At 49.8% G+C, this 19120-nt stretch overlaps 1 protein-coding gene across 3 annotated transcripts in view; it reads left to right on the top strand.

Annotated features, from left to right (window-relative positions):
• Nucleotides 1–19120, top strand: part of SLCO2B1 (solute carrier organic anion transporter family member 2B1) — a 62566-nt gene that overhangs the window by 16506 nt on the left and 26940 nt on the right. For 2 of the 3 annotated variants that reach the window (XM_054219379.1, XM_054219384.1), the window contains exons 3-8: nucleotides 8412–8549; nucleotides 9302–9464; nucleotides 10872–11099; nucleotides 12215–12313; nucleotides 15145–15275; nucleotides 16415–16468. In XM_054219379.1, coding sequence (XP_054075354.1) covers nucleotides 8412–8549; nucleotides 9302–9464; nucleotides 10872–11099; nucleotides 12215–12313; nucleotides 15145–15275; nucleotides 16415–16468 — 813 coding nt within the window. The remainder of the gene's footprint in view (nucleotides 1–8411; nucleotides 8550–9301; nucleotides 9465–10871; nucleotides 11100–12214; nucleotides 12314–15144; nucleotides 15276–16414; nucleotides 16469–19120) is intronic. The other variant, XM_054219392.1, reaches the window with a different exon arrangement.

Genomic DNA, 19120 nt, shown 5'->3' with positions numbered 1-19120 from the left:
AGGGAGCTTGAGGCACTGGGGGAGCCAGAGGTGGTACGATGTGGGAGCAGATCAAAGACTGCTGGGAGAATAAATGGAGAAGAAGATGGAAAACGCTTTTTCCCTTGTTATGCAGCCATAAGTTTGGGGATTTTCTTCATACACATGCAATACGCACACAACATGAGCTTCTCTTAGCATGTCGCTGCAAGCGTGTGCAGGAAATGATGCTTTCATTCACTTAGGAGAGTCGGTAGTGACTTGGTAAGTTGAGAGATCAGATTCCTCCTTCTCTTTGTTGTCTTCATTTAATTTTAACACAAACCAGAGCCAGTCATATGTACCTTGCTTCTTCGAAGTCTTACAGCCATGCAATGCTGTACGTGTCCTGCTGGACTCAGGGCAACCCCAGGTCCTCTCCAGCTGAGCGTCTGAGGAGCTCTTTGCAGAACCATGGGCTGGTTCGTTCTCCTTTCGTTGAATAACTGCACCTTTTCGATAGTGACAGCGTTGTCACCAATTCGATGCTATATTGGGTGTAGTTGAAAGCCAATTACCTGAGTCCTTAGGGAGTCTCACTAGGTTGTAGAGCAAAAGACGACAGCCAGTCTTCAAGGCTCAAGATTTCTCTGTCATTTTTGTGGGGAAGATTTTGGGGTTTTCTGCTATTTTTCACAAATGCTGGTGAGTTTAATCACCTCACCCCTTGTGGCAGGGGGGAATTGAGCTCAGAAGAAGTCACTGAGGCAGAGGGTTACCACAGCTACAGCGGCTGGAGGCACAGGAGAGGGGAGAGCTTGGTGCCATACAGTCCTGAGGTTTCTCCCCTCATCCTCTTTTCAGTCCGTTCAACTCTGGTTTTGTTTGGGTTTTTGTTTTTTTTTTCACATAACAGCAAGATTATCTTTAAAAATAAAATCCCATTGATTTTTCCATGCAGAGATATTTTAAAGGGCTTTGAAACTTCAAAGACTAAAACCACTGAGATGCAAAGTCAGCTCGGGTCTGTGAGCAGAATCAATGTCTGTTTTGCTGAGTGAAGGTATCCATGAAGTTAGATGGAGAGGAACTCTTCATGGAGAATATTTCAGGCCGGACCTGGACAGGGTGATGGGCAGCTCTGAAACTGCCCGTGAATGCTGGTCTAGTGCTTTCTGGAGGGTCTTTGGAGCTCACCCTGAGCGGGATTTTGGTGGAGACTGGTTCTTCTCATGATGGACACCCTACTGCTGGGTTTCTGCTTGGAGCTCAGGAGGGAAGCCCTGACTGATCCCTCCAGGTCAGAGGAGCATCATGGGAGGCTTCAGGGATGATTGCAATCACAGAAGGCTGGGAAAAGCCTCGATGAAGTGATTGCCAGGCCTTATCCTGACAGCAAAGAGGGCAAATCCTCTCTTCCAATTCTGTTTCCCATTAAACTGCTGAAGGACTTGTTTTTACCCCTAAGGCAGAGCTGACCTGACCATGCAATGTCTCCAAGCACACTATTATACTCAGTACAGGATGTTTTGCCCAGATCTCTTTTTCTGGGCAGTTTTTTTTTTTGTTGGGTTTTTTTTTTTTGTTGTTTTCAAGAAGTTAGGTCACCCTGTCCGGTTTCTAAATGACTTCCTCAGAAAACATAACTTCAAGTCCAGGGTCTGAATGGTTCTTGCAGAAACACAAAACGGTTGCACAATGTGGTTTATGTGTTTGAAGTGGCTGAAGGACCAAAAATCACAGCACTGCAATTTTTATACATTTTTATATATATATCTCCAGGGAGAGAGAGCGTGTCACAAAAACTAATTGCCACATGCCAAAATGCAACTGAGAGGCATAACTCAAAACTGTCCTTAGGAGGAATGTTCCCAGGGCTGATGGTCCTTGAGCCTTTAAGATACCTGGCATGAATTTGTCCAGTCCATCAGAGCAGATTAAATCAGGTCTGCTGCTGCTTCCATTAAATTTCAATGTCTTGGCTTGGCTTTCAAGGAGCATTTTGCATCCCATGCCAGACACACGGGTTTGGGAAGAGCAGTTCTGATGAAGAGCTGCTCATGCGAAGACACAGAGAAGTATTTTGGGAACCTCTGATGAAGACTGCTACAGAAGGAGAAATTTTTTTGGAAAGACTAAATGAGTGTTATGGCAACTGATCACCTGCAGATGAAGAGGAAGCAGACCAAGAGCAATGACTTGCTGGGCGGTAAAGCATAGTCCATAGTGTGATCCATTGTAGTCAATATAAAGAGGTTTTGGCCAATAAAACTGGGAAATCTGGAAGATCTGAAAGGCCAGTTGGACATTTGTAAACTGGGGTTCTTAATGTGCTCACTGCTGGGTTGTTTGAGGTGTACATGTTTTCAGGCATCAGGCGAGGTTGGTGAAACCCCTCCTGGTAGGGACATGCATGGCAAGGTGAATGGCCACAGGAGGATGCCATGGTCCCATGGCCACATGTTTCCCACCCCTGCCAGACCCTACCTGTTGCCTTCCTGCACCTTGAGGACACACACAATGACCTTCATGCCCTAGAGGTGGCTTCCAGGTTCATTGGGACCACATTTGTGGTCCCAACACCCCTCCTCAAGGGATGTTGTGCATGTGCCCACTTCCTAAAGCTGTCGAGAAGCTGGCAGAGGACATTCACTCTACATACAAGCTTCAGGCTTTGGTGTTTTCTGCTCTGTGCTTTAGTTCAAGAGCTGTCCCTGCCCCAAGCCTTTATTACAAGGGCTTCTGGGCAGTGGTAGGGACTTGTGCCTGATTACACACAACTGCTTGTGATAAAACTGGAACAAGCTGATTCCTCCCCGGCTTGTTTTCTCCTCTCTGTAAGTACAGCCCAGCACATGGGATTTTATCATGTGCTGAGGCACAAAACCCTTCCTTAAAATAGCAGCAAAAGTCTCCTAAACACATGGAAACAGCGTGATACGGACTTCCCTCTGGCAATTGGGGCAAGACTGTGTGTGCGCCTTCCAGAGCCCTTACATGGAGGATTTGTTGCCAAACTCCATGACCAACACTAGGAACACAATGGAAGCTTTGTAAGAAGTTTTTTTCCAGACCACCGAAAGAGGAGATATTGGTGTTTAATCCCCAGTTCTGCAATTTAATGGCTGCGTAGGATTGAGTACATTTCTCCATTCTCTTACACGTGCGGAGTGGGAGCAGCAATACCTCACTGACACGATGCATGGCTTAGTAGAGCAAAGCCTGCAAAAATATATTCCAAAATATAGAAAAAAGCAGAAAAGCAGCGAGTTCCTCTGAGAGTGCATGATTGCAGAGAAGATCCTTGTTCAACGTGTGGTAGAGCGGAGACTTGCTCATCCTGGTGCTGGTTGTGGAGGGTGTAGATGTAGGTGTTGGGATGTTGTTGCCTGTGGGTGAGGGCACCTCACCAAAGACCTGGCGGGGGTGCCGCTCTTACCTCTGGGGCACTGGGAAGATGTCTTGGGCACTCTCGGGTGATGGGAAATATTCGTGGCACAGCTCCAGAGGAGGAAGGTTGCTCTGCACCTGGCTTTGCAAGGTGGGTGTTTTTGGCAGGGGTACATCAGTACCAAGCACTATCTGACCCTGATGTAGTGCAATGTTTGGTGTGATCCCAACACAGAGCCTGAGCAGGCTCTTGTAATAACGCTGCACAGATGTTTATTTAAAAAAAGCCATTAAAAAAACTCTCCCTTCCTTCCTCCTCAGCCTACGCAAGCACTCGTTTGGATTCTTTGAGTTGTTTTAACTCTACTGATGTAGAAGGGAAAGGATGTGAATGTGGCTTGGCCCACAATGGGAAAGAGGTGCCAGAGAGCTGGGATTGGGGTGGCTTCTGTGACCGCCCGGTTCTGGGGCTGCTTCTGTCTTTCTATGACTGTGACTTGCTGTCAGGGCCCTGGTCTTGGGAAAAGGCTGGTGTCTTCAGACCCAGGACACCTTCTAATCTTCTCCCACTGCTGGAATAGCCTCGCAGACCCAGGTTGGCTGATCCCACCAGTCCCAAGTCCAGGTATGGAGGGACCCCAGCCTCAAGTCCTCGGGAAAAGTAACGAGATGGCACAGAAGGATGGTGCAGAGGATCTGCCTGCCCTGCGGCATGGGATATCTCCCAGATGTAGCTGAGAAAGGAGTAGGGTGGCGTCCAGGTCTGCACATGGTCAGCCCTGCACCACATATCATGAGAGGTCCCAGAGCAGCTCTGCGATAGACACACTGCTGGGGCTCGACCACCCACCACTATCATCACAGCTACCGTGGGGCAAACTGGAAATCACACACTAGCAATTACCAGCTCTCTGTTTCTCACTCATTAAAACATTCCCCAGCCTAAAAATGCCCCGTGGTTAGGGTGGTTGCCCGCAATGACTCCCTGAGGGGCAAGAAGGAAGCTTGGCCTTGCAGAACTTTAATTGCAAGACCTCCCACTTTGCTACCTTAGGAAAGTTAATCACCATCATGGAGAAGTGGGAAGTATGGGAAATCTGTCAGATCTTGCAAAAGGATGAGGTTTTATGTGACATTTCCTCAGAATCGCTGCAGAAGTTGGAGACAATGCAGGCAATGGTCTTCAAATCCCTGTTTGTTTCCTCCTTTTCAACCATTTCCATCTTGATTTCTAAATATTTTCCTGGTTGCTCTGGGATTCTGACTTGTGTCTAAAACCTTTTTTGCCGTAACTAGCACGGTTACTATCTGGGCACCCAGGTTTTTATAAAATCCTTGGTCTTTTCTCTTTCAACACACGCAGTGCAGAAGCATTAGATGTTGGCCCCTCTAATACGTTTGGTTGTTAGCAGTCTTTTTCTTTTAAAAAGGCACACGTTGAGGAAAAGAGCTTCAAATGTTTAATTAAAAACTGCTATCGATAGCTTGATCTTAGGAAGCTCTGCCGGGCAGCCCGTGGGGATTTCCTTCCCTTCGCTTCATCCTGCTGTTTGCACTGTGGTCGGATGCCTTTGCGGCTCTTCCATTGCCCCTGCTGCCTCGGTGGGACAGGGTGCATACCTGAGGGCTCTTGCTGGGCTGTCTTTACCCACCCCCCCAGCTCCCGGCATCACCCAGGACCCCCGTCCTCCACCTCCAGTTTCCTTAAGCTGCTGCAATCCCCTTGTGATGTCCTGCCACCAATGACAAGCTTTAGCCGTGTTCCCCAGGACTTGCAGTATGGCTTCTCTCTTGCAGAAAAGAGAAAGAGAAGCCTATAAATGTGCACCACGGATTTCAGTGAAGGAGCTCTCTTCACTCCAGGTCTGGATCTTCATCCCCTGGAAGCCCTGCCCTCCAGGCTGTGGCATGGAGGGCATCCCCCAAACCCAAGCAGACTTGGGGGGGAGACATGTGGTGGTTGTTCTGAGGGCTGCAGAAAGCACTGTATCCTTCTCCCAGTGTAGGGTTTTTGTCTGGATGACCGGAGCTGCAAGCAGCAGCTTGCTGGGAGAAAACCAGACCCCTCTTTTATGGTGGGCATGGCGGTGCAGCTACATTCCTTGGCACATCCCAAAGACAGGATGGAGCTTGCCCTGCACCCTCACCCCAGCACAGGCTGGAAGAGCATGGCTGGACATATTAACGCCAGGGATGGAGGGAGCTTTTTGGGTACCGAGACCCTGAACAGACTTCAGTGCTACAACTCATCTGGCTGTACCTCTGAATTATCACCATGGCTTGACGCTGAGCCAACTACTGCTTTCCCCTCCAAAAATGGGAAATGGGACCCTTCCCAGCCATGGGACCATGGGTATGGACCATTCCCAGCAAGCATTTTGGGTGAAGCCCCCCTATTTTGAAGGCTCAGTGAGTTTGGTAGGATGGATGCAGGTTATTCTGTCCCCACTAACATTGGCATCAAAGTGGGCCCCCAGCCTGTTTCATTTACAAGTATGGACTCAACCTTTGGGACTCAACTAAAACTAGGCTTGCAGGAGGAGACCTGAATCATGGTTCTTGGTGTCACACCCCTCTTTCAAGCCCACGTTAGGCTTGTAAATAGAGCCTGTACTTTGAAAGGGTGGAAAGGGATGCTCAAGGTTGGGACGTCTGTTTCCTGGGAGCTGATAAGCAGGAATAATTTGATTTTTAGTGTGTTGCCTTCACGCTTAACAACACTGCAGTCTGCTGCTTCTCCCTCCTTTTACTGGGAGTACGAAGAAGCTGGCTCTGCTGGCAGGGAAGGATTTAGATGAAAGCAGGCTTTATCTGTAGGGTTAGCCCTGCTGAGATCTCCTGGGGCAGCAGAAGTGCATATTGGGGTGTGTGTGTCCATATGACCTCTGGCGTAGATATTATAGGCATTTAAGCCCTTTGCCTCTCGAGCAGAGCTGAGTTTTTGCTCTGCAGCAGTTGGTCCTCAGGGAAATCTCTCCCTCTGTTTACGAGGGTCACACTGATGTCAGTAAAGTTCGCGCTCTTCCAGGCGCGAAGAGCATCTTTCCAGACCGCACAAGTTGAAGATCAGATACAGAAATGTAAACAAGCGATTTTTGCTGCAGGATGAAATGCAGCGTCATGTGTGCAGCCAGAGACAAACAGGGTCATTTATCTCTCCAGCAGATCTAAAGTCCGTGAGGCCTTTCCTTCTTTTCCTGGCAGATCACCAGCCGAACTGTGATCCGATGGCTAACAACAAGCAGCCCCAGGAACCAGAAGAACCGGGGTCCTTGCCCGGTGCTGACACCAAGCCACTGCAAGTCCTTTGCCAGGCCATCTCTTTTTTCTGCCCAGATAGGGGAGAATAAAATACCAGATTCCCAACCCATTTTGACCTCCTGTGCCGAGGAGGACGTGGGGCAGTGGTGGGCGATTGCTGAGCTGATGTAAACCAACACACTGTGAATGTCCAAGATTTGGATACCCATTGGGCTCTGTGTTATGGATGCCTGGAAAAAATGAATCTGGCCTCAACCTTTCCAGCTGAACTCATTGTATTCAGGAAACGGTGTCCCGACATAGCCAGCATGTCGTGCAGGAGCGTAGAAGTTCTAGCAAAGCTGATTCTGGGAAAGCTTTCCTTTGGCTGGGTGACATTTTCCTAGTCCAAACATGCTGCACGCCTCAGTGGTGACACGAGCCTGAAAGGGGGAAGGTCCTGGATTACCTTCTGCTTTGCATGATGGCAACGCATCACTTTTGGTGGTGGTACCCATACCCTGATGCTCCAGCTCTCAGGGAGTCGAGGAGGCTTGACCACCCTCTTTTTTCCCTTTTTGTGCTGTAAATAGCCCCTCTGCTTGCAGAGCAGTCCAGTTTGGCAGGGACCCCTCTTCAGCCTTGGATCAGAACAAGACACAGCAGAACCCCAGGCCAAGCTGAGCATTTCCGCTGGCCGAGACTCCTGCCTGGTGGGAGCTGGCTGCAAAACACGCAGAGCCGGAGCAATGCCCAGCTCTGGCCAGCAACTGGGAAAAGAGCTGCCAACAGTTTTGGGCAGCATCCAAGGCCGAGGGCAGCAGCTCTGCAAGGACCTAGTGATAGTCAGCCTGTCCTGCAGAGAGATGAGTGGTCCGTCTCCTCAGGGCATGCGACTGTTTGGGTTGGTTAGTTTATTTTAACTAATGCGGGGACTGGAAGGATGCCTGTGGAGAGCCACGTGGCAGCTGGGAAGGAGGTGGCTTGCCAGCTCCTTTCCTTTGCTGAGTACTTTGCAGAGCTGTGGATGGAGGGGTGGTGGTGTCCATCCCTCCTGGGACAGTTCATTCAGCACTCGTGAAATTCTTCTGGGTGAGGAGCAGGAAGATGGATGGTGCTTTCAGTAATGGTGGGGCAGCTCGAGCCATGTGTTCCCCCAGGCAGCCAAACACCAGTACGTCCCAAGCTCTGGAGGAGTTGAGGTCAGATGATTTTCCGGGAGACGATGGTCTTTGACAAGGTTTCCTTCTGGAAGTGGGAAAGAACGATCACATTTTCTCAATGGAGATATGTTCTTTACATCCAGGACTTCGCAAGAAGGAAAGGAAAATGGAAAGTCTGAATTATTCTCCCTGACCTTCTCCTGACTTTCTCTAAAGAAGCTGCTTGTTGCTGCATTTGGAAGGGCTCGTTCCTGTCCCAGAAGCGCTCCTGACAGCACTGGGGATGGCTGCCTGCCACAAGCCGGTCGGTAGTGGGAAGGTTGTGCAACCTCCCACTTCTGCTGCTGGATCTCAGGGGGTCCAGGCCAACCCAAACTAGCAGCGTCCCAAATGAAATGATCTGTTTGTCCAAAGCCACTTTCAGCTGAAGAAACTACTCTCTCCTTGGAAATACTAAACCTATTGTCATTTTTAGCAGAGGACTGTTTAATGGCCCGGACCTAATTTTAGACAACCACTGACGGCAGGAGCGAGGGTAATATTTCAAAGGCTCAGGGTCAAAGGTTCATGTTCAATAATCGTGCCTTTGTGTAGGAGATGCTGTTTGTTATGTTGCAGCTCGCAGTTATCATGTTGGATGCTCTCTTTTTGTGTTGGCAGTTCTTCGTTTTCTGCCATGGTCTCCTGCAGCTCTCCCAGCTCCTGGTCTCTGGCTATCTGAAGAGCTCCATCTCAACCATCGAGAGACGATATGGCCTCTCCAGCCAGACCTCAGGGCTGCTCGCTTCCTTCAATGAGGTGAAAACCAGCTTGATTCTCTTAGTTTACCTGGTCAATGCTCTTCCCATGCTCCTGTCATTCGCTTGTGAGACCTCGTAGAATCATAGAATCATTTAGGTTGGAAAAGACCCTTGGGATCATCGAGTCCAACCATCACCTCCACTCTACAAAGTTCTCCCCTACACCATATCCCCTAACACCACATCTAAACGAGTCTTAAACACATCCAGGGATGGTGACTCCACCACCTCCCTGGGCAGCCTATTCCAGTGTCTGACCACTCTTTCTGGGAAGAATTTTGTCCTAATGTCCAGCCTAAACCTACCCTGCTGCAGCTTGAACCCATTCCCTCTTGTTCTATCGCTAATGACCTGTGAGAAGAGACCAGCACCAACCTCTCTACACTGTCCTTTCAAGTAGTTGTAGAGAGCGATGAGGTCTCCCCTCAGCCTCCTCTTCCTCAGACTGAACAGTCCCAGCTCCTTCCATCGCTCCTCATAAGATTTATTCTCCAGGCCCTTCACCAGCTTTGTTGCCCTCCTCTGCACTCGCTCCAGCACCTCGATGTCTCTCTCGTATTGAGGTGCCCAGAACTGGACACAATACTCAAGGTGTGGCCTCAGCAGTGCTGAGTACAGGGGGACAATCACCTCCCTCCTTCTGCTGGTCACACTATTTCTAATACAAGCCAGGATGCCATTGGCTTTTTTGGCCACCTGGGCACACTGCTGGCTCATAGTCAGATGCTTGGTCTGTGTGTCCTGCTGCAGGTTGGAAACACGTTGCTGATCGTCTTCATAAGTTACTTCGGGAGCCGAGTGCACAGACCCCGTTTCATCGGCTGCGGTGCCATCCTCGTCTCCCTGGCTGGATTCCTCATGTCTCTCCCCCACTTCATAACTGGACCCTATGAGTACGACCAGTCCGTTGCCAGTATGTACTCTAGGAACTCATTTTATGCCTTTTGGGACAGAAAAAGGAAATAACCTTCCCTTGAGGGGTTGCGAGCTGCAGGCTGTAGGTTTGGTCCTCAAGGAATTGTAATTTTCTGAGGATGAAATCATCTCAGTCCTGAGAGGCAGCAGCTGATGATGGGAAGCAGAGGGGCAGGGGATAGCTGGAACCACAGGAAAGGGCATGAAAACCACCAAAACGTAGGCTGTGCCTCTGATTCCCCTTGCCTTCTGCACATCCATGTAGCAGGAAGGTCTTCTCCAGCCATCAGAGATCTCACCTTCTGTGAGTTGAGGCAACTTGCCCTCATACACATGAACTTCTCCCTTGTTTCCATAACGTAGATAAGGTCTCATAAACTCCGAAGCCCTTTATGGGAAGGAAACAAGAGATACGGAAGGAGCTGGACTCAATCCAATGGGGCAGCTTTGGGGGTGAAATGCTGTTGCCTGCAATGAGGGAACATTCATTTCCCACCTGACTTCTCCTCTTTGTGGGGCGCCTCCCTCATCTCCCCCTGTCTAGCTGAGCTGTCTTTGAGGGAATGCTTTGAGGTTTTAGACCCCACCAGAAAAATCAATCTTTTGTGAAAGAAACATGCAGGTGTAAATCATTCATGGAGGAGCAGGTCAGGGTGGACTTGGGATTTTCTTCCTGATAGAAAGTGAAGAGATGAGAAAAGAAAGAAAGGAGAAAACCACACTCCTGTTAGGTTCCTAAATCCCGCCATGAAGCGCCAGGAAATCTTTCAGAAACCTCCACTAAACGGCTTTTCCCTGGCTCCTCAGAGAGAGCGCAGCTGGTTCACTCAGCTGCAGCCACCAAAAGAAGATTTAGTAGGTGAATAATTCACAGATGCAAACAGGGTTCAGGTGCTAACAGCAGTTTGGAACCAATTAGCCATGCCTTTCAGGAGTGGCTGGTGCAGGTGGCCCTGTGTCGAGCACTCAGAGTTGCATATGATTCGGGACATAACCATGGAAACCCTGCTATACACACCCCATCCCTTCCCCCAGTATTTTAAGGAAGGTAAGGATGCTAGAGTCAGCACTTAAGCAGCTTTGTAACCCATTTCTGGGTAAAAGGAGTTCTCATTTCCTGAGTAGCTATTCACAAAATCTGCAGTTTTACTCACTTACCTTCATTGCAAGATCTCTCGAAGGTCCTGGAAGTGATTTCAGCTCTGCTTTTTCCATGGAGCTGGGTTTTCAGGGCACGCGCGTCCATCTCTCTGTGAAACATCTGCACAGTAATCCTTGCAGTTTCTTTGCATTTTCTTCCACTGTTTCCCACTTGACATCTACTGAGTGCACACCTACGTGTTTGCTGCTGTCTTAGGGAAGCTCTTTCTCCAGCTCCTTAGACCTGCTCCCCTTGTCACGGCAGGCATGTTCAGCAACACCACCGACCTGTGCCAGCCCGGGGTCCCGGGGTCCCGGGGGAACCTCAGTGATGCCGGCTGCACCCCCTATGCTGCAAGGGAGAACCACGAGGTTCTCCTCGTCATGTTCATCGCCCAGGCGTTGCTGGGCATCGGCGGCGTCCCCATCCAGCCCTTCGGGATCTCCTACATCGACGACTTCGCCAGCGAGAGGAACTCCCCCCTCTATTTGGGTAAGCCTAGGTGTGCTGTGGAAAGAGGGGAGAGCAGAATTAGCCCTCTGTAGCAGGGCCAGACAGTACTAATTTGCATTAATGAGAGAAGGGATTGCTGTAGCCCTTCTGCTCTACCCAGTGCTAGGAAGGTTTCTGCGGAAATGGTTTATCTGTTTCAAGCTTGGACAGGCAGCTGACAGACCAGGAGTCCTGGAAAACGTGATTTAGGGGAGATGCTGGCGTTTTTGGCCTGAGAGTGGTAAGCTGGAGAGGGGCACAATAACCGTGTCCTCCTTCAAAAATGCTTCAACAAGGAGAAGACGAATAACCTGACCTCTGTGTTCACAGGGGACAGCCATGGGCTCAAGATGCAGCAAGGAAGACTTTGTTTAGATATAGAGAATGTTATAGGAAGCTAAAAAAGCAGGGTCAGCCAGCTGGGAGGTGGGCAAGTATCCTTCAGTGGAGGGGGTACTGGGGAACAGCTTGGGTACACACCTAAAAGGGATGTCCCAGGGTGGTGGGGTGGACAAGATAGGGCCTTGCGGGGCCTTCTAGCCCTTTTCCAGCTGTTATCTGTGATGGTTTTTTGAACTGAATGGGACAGCAAGGGTGGTTCAAAACCAGTTCATAACTGTCAAGAGACTGGAAGTACCGCATCGGATTTTGCTCAGGTAGATGCTCCAAACCTCTGCACCGTATTTAAAAGGATCCCCTGTAAGATAGGAGTTGACTCTCACATGTGTTTAATTTCTTTATCAGTAATTCACGTGGGAGAGTTTGCTGAGAACTTTTATCTCCTTGACCTTGTAAAAAACCTTTGCGTTTCCTGGATTTCTTACGCCAAGGGGCACATCGTGTTCCTGGTTGTGTTTCGGTCTTTCTGGGAGGCTGAAAAAAAGTGGCAGGAAAGATCCGAGTTTTGCAAAACCTTTTCTGTGAAGGGAGCGTGGAAAACACAGGGTTGTTATCCTTTGAAAGGTGGGAGATAAGAAAGCTGCCAGGGAAAAAGCCTGCACTGGAGGCAGATGGGGCGGACCCTAGTTCACCGTGGTCCTGCCTCGAGGCACCTCCTGTCCCCCGTGGTCCCTATGTGCGGGGCTGAGCCCCTCTCTGCTCTCACCCCTCTGCAGGGATCTTGTTCTCCGTGACCGTCATCGGGCCGGGGGTGGCCTTCATGCTAGGCTCTGCCATGCTGCGTTTTTACGTCGACATTGACAAAGTTGCTGGAGGTGAGTGAACGCGCCCTCGGAGAGCCACCCAGCACCCTTCGCATCCCATTGACTGAGCCTGCAGTGGTCCAGCCCCTCTCTGGGCATCCCAACCACCAAGGGATGAGGGTACAACTTGTCTGGCAGGGGCTGGCTCCCTTTATCACTTCCATCACCTGGGGATGCTCTGGGTCCCATCAGTGCTGGGGTGAGTTCCCCAAATAAGTGGGTCCTTGCCACCTGAATCAGTGTCACACACACGTCTGCGAGGGTTAAACCTGGCCCCATGGCCGCTGCATTTCAATCGGTGCTTTCTCCTCCTTCAAGACCTGGGGGAACCCTCAGCCCTGGGCTGCTGCCAGGTCTGGTTAGAGAGAGATTCCCATCTGCACTGTGCTGTTAGACCAGACCTGATTTTCATTCTCCTACGAATTTTCTGCCATATGCCAGCAACAGCAGTGGGAGCATTTTGCTGCCAGCACTGGGAAAGAGTGGGGATGTGGACGATGAACGAAACCCAGAGAGAAGCACAAAAGAGAAAGTCAGAGGGGAGAAGTAAGAGAGAAGGAATGGAGAATGGGTACCAGGATCCTGAGAGGTGAAGCAGCAGAGGGAAGGGTAGGATGGGAGGAAGGTGAAAATCAGTAGAAGAGAAATGCTGGATAGGGCAAGAAAGGAGCATGAAAGGGGATTTTTTTTTTTTCAAATGTCTCTTCCTGAGCCACGCTATTAAAGCATTTTTAGTCGCCTCCTTTTTGTCTGCTCTTGAATCCTGGCTGGGAAAACAAGAGGTTCTTTCCTGGTTATTAGCAGAGCAGACATACGTTGTACGGCTCAGCTTATCCTGACATGGACAGGCTCCTTTGGGTGATGACCAGAGAGCATCAGGGCTGGGGCTGGATGAGCAGCGGGTGTTGACACTAAGGATGCTTTGGCTCCTTCTCGGTGCCTCGGGCTCATTCCTGCTCACTGACTTCGCCAGACGTTTTTTTCCTCTGGACTTTGTCACTCCGCACGTTTATGGTATTTGCAGCACAAGAGCACACTTGAGTCTCGACACTGCCTCCTGCTATCAGGCGACCTCCAGACTTAGTCCTGCTGCCATCCATCCTCCTCAGTGGGTGGACCTTGGCCAGGTGTCTGGAGTCTTGGCTTACCTGCCTCTGAAAGGTGAAGAAATGGGATGCTCAGTTCTTCTAAGCCATCTTCTGCAGATAGGCATTGAGTGAGAAATGTGCCTGAGTAGCCAGAACCAGAGAACAGCCAATTTTAGAGCCATCTTCAGCCTAAAGATGTCTTCAGCCTACTGGGAAAAGCTAGTGGCTGCTTAATGCTAAGTGCAATTTAACCTCATGTTTTCCTAGAAAATAAACTTGGTGTTTATTCAAGAAGGGATTTAAAATTCCAATTTGCTAACCGCATCGTGCAGGGAGGAGATTATCAAATTTCTTTGACCTATCACTTGTTACTTCCAGAGATGGGAGATTAGATGTGGCAGTACCAAAATCTAGTAAACTGATTGCAGTTTTAATTGCATCCCCCCCTCACAGTGAGAATAGCTCACTTGTGTTAAACTTCACACTTGAGGAAGAGGTTTCCAGGAGGACTCGTTTCCTGGGATTGCTCATGAATGCTATCTAACCACAGGCATCCCCTTTTTCTGTAGAAATATTTCTTGGTTCAGACTCACCCTGTTGTGAATTTGCATTCTGGCTTCTGCATATCCCATTTTATTTATGCCAAGTATCCTCCCCACAGAAAATGTTATTTTTGTCAGAGCGCCCTGAGGATGGCAGGAGAAGAGGCTGGGTGAACTGGCAGAGTTGGGGGGGTTCAGCCTGGAGAAGAGAAGGCTCCACGGAGACCTCAGAGCCCCTTCCAGTCCCTCAGGGGGCTCCAGGAAAGCTGGGGAGGGACTCTGGATGAGGGAGGGGAGCCATGGGACGAGGGGGAAGGGGTTTCCCCTGCAAGAGGGGAGATTGAGCTGAGATCTCGGGCAGAAATTCTTGGCTGTGAGGGTGGTGAGCCCCTGGCCCAGGTTGCCCAGAGAAGCTGTGGCTGCCCCATCCCCGGAGGGGTTCAAGGCCAGGTTGGCCGGGGCTTGGAGCAAGCTGGGCTGGTGGGAGGTGTCCCTGCCCAGGGCAGGGGGTGGCACTGGGTGGCCTTTAAGGTGTCTTCCCACCCAAAACATTCCATGATTCTGTGAACTGAAGGAAGGCAGCCAGGAGAAAGGGATATAATTTTTATTAAACTATTTTTTAAGATTGGCTTCCAGTGTATGAGCTGCAAGCCAGGCACTGGCTGATGGACCAGACTGGTGGGCAGAGCTCCAGGGTCCAAGTCCTGCTGTGAACAGGGGTCCTTGTGCAGGCAGCCAGACTGTAAAAAACTAAACCAGCGCTCTTGGATGCCAAAAGTTAATTGGAGTTATCTCCATTATGCTCTTATGAAAGGATTTTCCCTTCTGTCTTGACAGTCACCATGGCTTAATTCCCTCGAGTGAGTATTTCGAAGCTTTTTCACAACAGGGATGTCCCTTGTCTGAAAAAGCTGTGATGGGGATGCTTTTGTTTGCCTTTCCAGCCCTAGGACATCCCTGTCCCAGTTGTCTCCATCCAAAGGGCTGAGTGGGTTTTTAAGACACAAAGAACAAAATGTGATTTAGCGCCATGGGACGAATTGGGTGCAAATGCTGCTCAGACCCCAAAGCTGATGGTCACCAGGTTGGGGCCACCGCTTTGGAGCACGCTGATGTCTGGGATGACAGGGGCCGTTCATCCCCATCCCTTTGGTGCACTGGGGTCCCTCCGTTCACCTTTGATTTACTGCCCATTTCTCCATTTGTGTTCCAGACGACGTCCAGCTCACGAACAAAGACCCGCGGTGGGTCGGCGCCTGGTGGCTTGGTTTCCTGGTTGCAGCCAGTCTCGTGGCCATATCTGCGGTGCCTTATTTCTTCTTCCCGCGGGAAATGCCGAAAGAGGTAGGAGAGAGAGGTGCTGCAGATTGCCCTTCTGCCGTTGCACACAAGTACGCCGTTCCCCCCTCACCAACAGCATTCGCTGCTGCATCCGTGGGTGGGAAGCACCACTGTGGAAGTGGTCATGTAGTTTAGATCTGCATCCCAAAGTCAGATGTGAGCTGTGGTTTGCTCTCATCTCCTGCGTCAGAGGCTCTTGGAAATGCTTAGTGAAACCCAGCATGGTGCAAGCAGCTTAATGGATGTGATAATCTCCTTGGTGGGGCACTGAAGCAGCACCTGCATGCTGGTTCCTCTGCATAGGAACATCTAGCACCAGCCAAGTCCTGTGTAGACTGAGGTCATTCTCACAGCCGCCCTCCTGATTCACCTGGAGATGGGACTCCTTGCCTTCCCTAGGAAAGAGATGGTCCTGCTCCTTCTGCTGCAGATCAAACTAGATGGTCTTTAAAGTCCCTTCCAACCTAAACCATTCTATGATTCTATGATCTCTTTTGGGAGGTGGTGGGAGATGCTGCGCCAATGGCACTTGCTTTCCTTCAAGAGACGCCATGTGCGCCCGATGAGGAAATCAGTCCCAGTTCTTTGGAAAGATGAATCAGGAGCCTTTCCTTAGAAGCTGGTTGTACCCTGGGAGTGTTTGAAACACTGAGGCTGGAGGGCAGTTTGTCTCATTTCCACTGCGAAAGCCCCTTCTCACTTTCCAGAAGGGGGTTAACTGCTGCTCCAGCCTCAAACTTCCCCCACCACCTTCTCACTGCCACCTCTTGGCTGGCCAAAAAGGATTTTAGACACTTTCCAGCCCCTGAACGCTGCCTCTGTAAAGTCCTCAGAGTTTTCTGGTGGGGAAAAAGCCTTTAGCAGCCTGAACTCGTTATTGCGGGCAAACATCTGCCTTCCTGCAGTTTGCTCAGGGAATGCGTGTCCCTGGCTCTTGCTGCAGCCCACTGGTGGGACTGTACTTTGCTCTGTGTCTACTACCAAGGTTTTTACATCTCCGGAGCCCTCCTGAGTGCTTCAGTGCTCACGCCAAGATGCAAAATAGCTTGCGAGCTTCCCTGAGCGCTTCGCTGGCTGCGGGTCATGGTTTTCTGGCAACCGACACATCGCGAGGAATAACACAAAACAAATTGTTCTTTTAGAGGAGGCATCACGCTACGGTTTGGAATGTTATTGAAGTCGCCGGGACGCGCTTAGTAGGTGAAATTGGGCTCGTCTCGATGTCTTGGCCTTACTCTAGCCTGTGTAATTGCCTTTCACCTATATTTTACCTTGGGGCAGTGTTGAAAATTTCTTGTCTAAACAAGTGCATGCGCTGTCTGGTGTGTAATAATTCTTCATTCCTCCTGCTGTGCCTCCTGAATTTTCACAGGAATGAGTGATTCTTAGGGAGAGTTGGGTTTCACCTGCCTGGGAAAAATGTGACCTGATGTACCAGTTACGTTTCTGGGGATATAATGCTCTATTCATGGGTTATACGTGGTGTGAGGTTTGCAAAGGTGCTGTGGGCCTGCGAGGTAATGGGGTGGAAACCGCCCAGCGCTTTGCAGGATGAGGGCAATACCCAATGCAACGTGGCTGATTTATGCCCCTGAAGCTTGGTTCACTTTAAAGTCATTACGGATGATCTATGTTAGCAGAACCCGCTCGGTGTGCAAGAGCGGCACACTCCATCTTAGGGCAAACGTTCTTTATTAGGGCCGATGGGAATATTAATTTCATAAACGGCTCTTGAGACAAAATAAGGTACTTCAAACTAAAACAACTGTACTTTTTTTTTTTTTTTTTTTTTTGCAAGCGCTGCACTCCTCTGACCAGTCTGAGGAGTTTCAAAGAGTTAAAGGGAGGATGGGTTGGATATTGATTTTAAAAAAGCCGCAGGGAGATTTCACCCCGCTCTGCTGGCTGATGCCTGTAGGGAATGCTCCCGCATGGCTCAGCACCCATTTATCCCTTTGCAGCCCAGATCTTCTTGAATTTCTCCCCATTTCCCCCAGAAAGCTTTTGGAAACTGTTTACAGTTAAAAAATAATAAAAGGGAAAATAATCTAAGGGATGGCAAAATTCTGACCCCCTTGCAGGACAGGGGACGCCAGGGCCAGCCAAACCGGCTTGTGCCCGTCCCATGGGGGTGTCAGTGCCACAAGCAGCAGCAAAGGGCCCTGCTTAAATTAAAAAAAAAAAAAAAAAAGAAAAAAAAGCCTCTTTAGAAACTTTGACAGATGCTATTCTGGGTAAGACACCTGTCTGCTGTGGGAGCATTCAAAGCTTTGTAGGAAAATCTGTATTATCAAGGGTGATTTTCTGTAGGTATAGCAGAAAAAAATATAATTATAAATCACTTTCTCTTGCTTGCCCCTGGAGTAAATCAGTGTTTGGCTAAGGGTATAAGCATGACCGCTTTTCTATGGCGAAGGGCAGCCCGTTTTCTTCTGCGGTGAGCTGGAGGCAGCAGCATCTCCAAGGCCACTGAGTTACTGCAGCTTGTTTGAGATGTGGTTCCCCCCCAAAAGAGCATCAGCCGGGCACATGTTGCAACACCCCACAGAAGGGATGGGGAGAGTTGGTATGACACATGAACGCAGGAAGGAAACATGTGTTTCCAGCCAAAAAGCTCAGTTCTGACCCCGCTTTTGCCTTCCTCTGCCCAGCTGGAGTAGCCGGCCCTTTCCTGGTAGGTCTCCAGAGTCACGGTGGCTCACGCTGCGGTTTTAGGGTTGCTTCCAGGTTCCCTCTCACTGCGCAGAGCAGAGCTGTTGTTTCCTCTCGTGCTTGGCTCTGGTTTGGGATGGAGATGCGGCATTGCAGTGAAGAAAGGTGGGATCCCCGTGGTAGCTCCCTGCCAGGCTCTGCAGGACAAAGCCCCATCCCCGACACACTGCAGAGGGGAAGGGAGGGATGGGGTCAGCCCAGGGTTTTGCAGACCAGCAAATCAGCAAGAACGGACACTGTGATAACCTTTGGGTCAACCCTGTCTAAATACAGTTGCAGTTTCAAAGACAATCGGCATTTCCTTGGCTGCCTTCAGTTTCAGGGCTTCTGCCTGTCCAAAGCAGGAAGAAAGCAATCAGCAGCAGAACAACCACAAGCTGCAAGTCCTTGAAGGCGTCAGCCGGGCTTTTCGTTGTGTTTGTAAAGGTCTAGCACAACATCTTACCCACACCAAACACCTCCAGGCATGGCAGCTGTGATAACGCATGGAAAAAGCACAGATCTGCTCTGTCCACAGAGATGTTTCTGCACCACCACCAGCTGTGAGCTTCATTTCAAGAGGCCCAAAATGAATTTCAGGTGCCCCAGGCCAAGCTGTCCTTGTGTCACTTGTTGTCTGCAGACCCCTGGGACCACACATTCCTCAGCAGATGATGAAACAACCTGGGAATAATGTGTCCACACCAAGCTGTGGGTACATTTTCCCACTGCAGAGTCCACTAAACGAGATCCCTGTAGCAAAGATTGGCCCATAGCTTGGTCCTTCTCACTGCCAAAAGCACTAGTTCTCTTCTCTGATTCTCCTCTTGCCTTCATTTGCCTTTCTTTCACCTGCCCCGCTCTATACAACTCATCTGAGCTCTTGGTGGTTTCTCCGGACCAAGGACCGTCCTCGTCAATGGGCATCATCCAGCAAACACTGAATATAGCACAGTCCTCGGTCTATTTGGAGACTTATTTGCCTCTCCCCACCAACCCAGGCAGATTATTTATTCTCCAGCCACATTCCAGCTTTACCTTTATTTGATAGCTTCTTTCTTTGAAGTTCCTGGAATGACTTGTGTACTTAGTGTTAACATTAATGAGAATAGGAGTTTGCTCTTTTTGATCTTTTTTCATAAATCAATCACTCCAGA

Source organism: Rissa tridactyla, chromosome 1 (genome assembly GCF_028500815.1).
Source record: "Rissa tridactyla isolate bRisTri1 chromosome 1, bRisTri1.patW.cur.20221130, whole genome shotgun sequence".
NCBI classification, from domain to species: Eukaryota; Metazoa; Chordata; class Aves; order Charadriiformes; family Laridae; genus Rissa; species Rissa tridactyla.
Note: the sequence above shows the minus strand (reverse complement) of the source record. Positions and strands in the feature narration are given on the sequence as shown.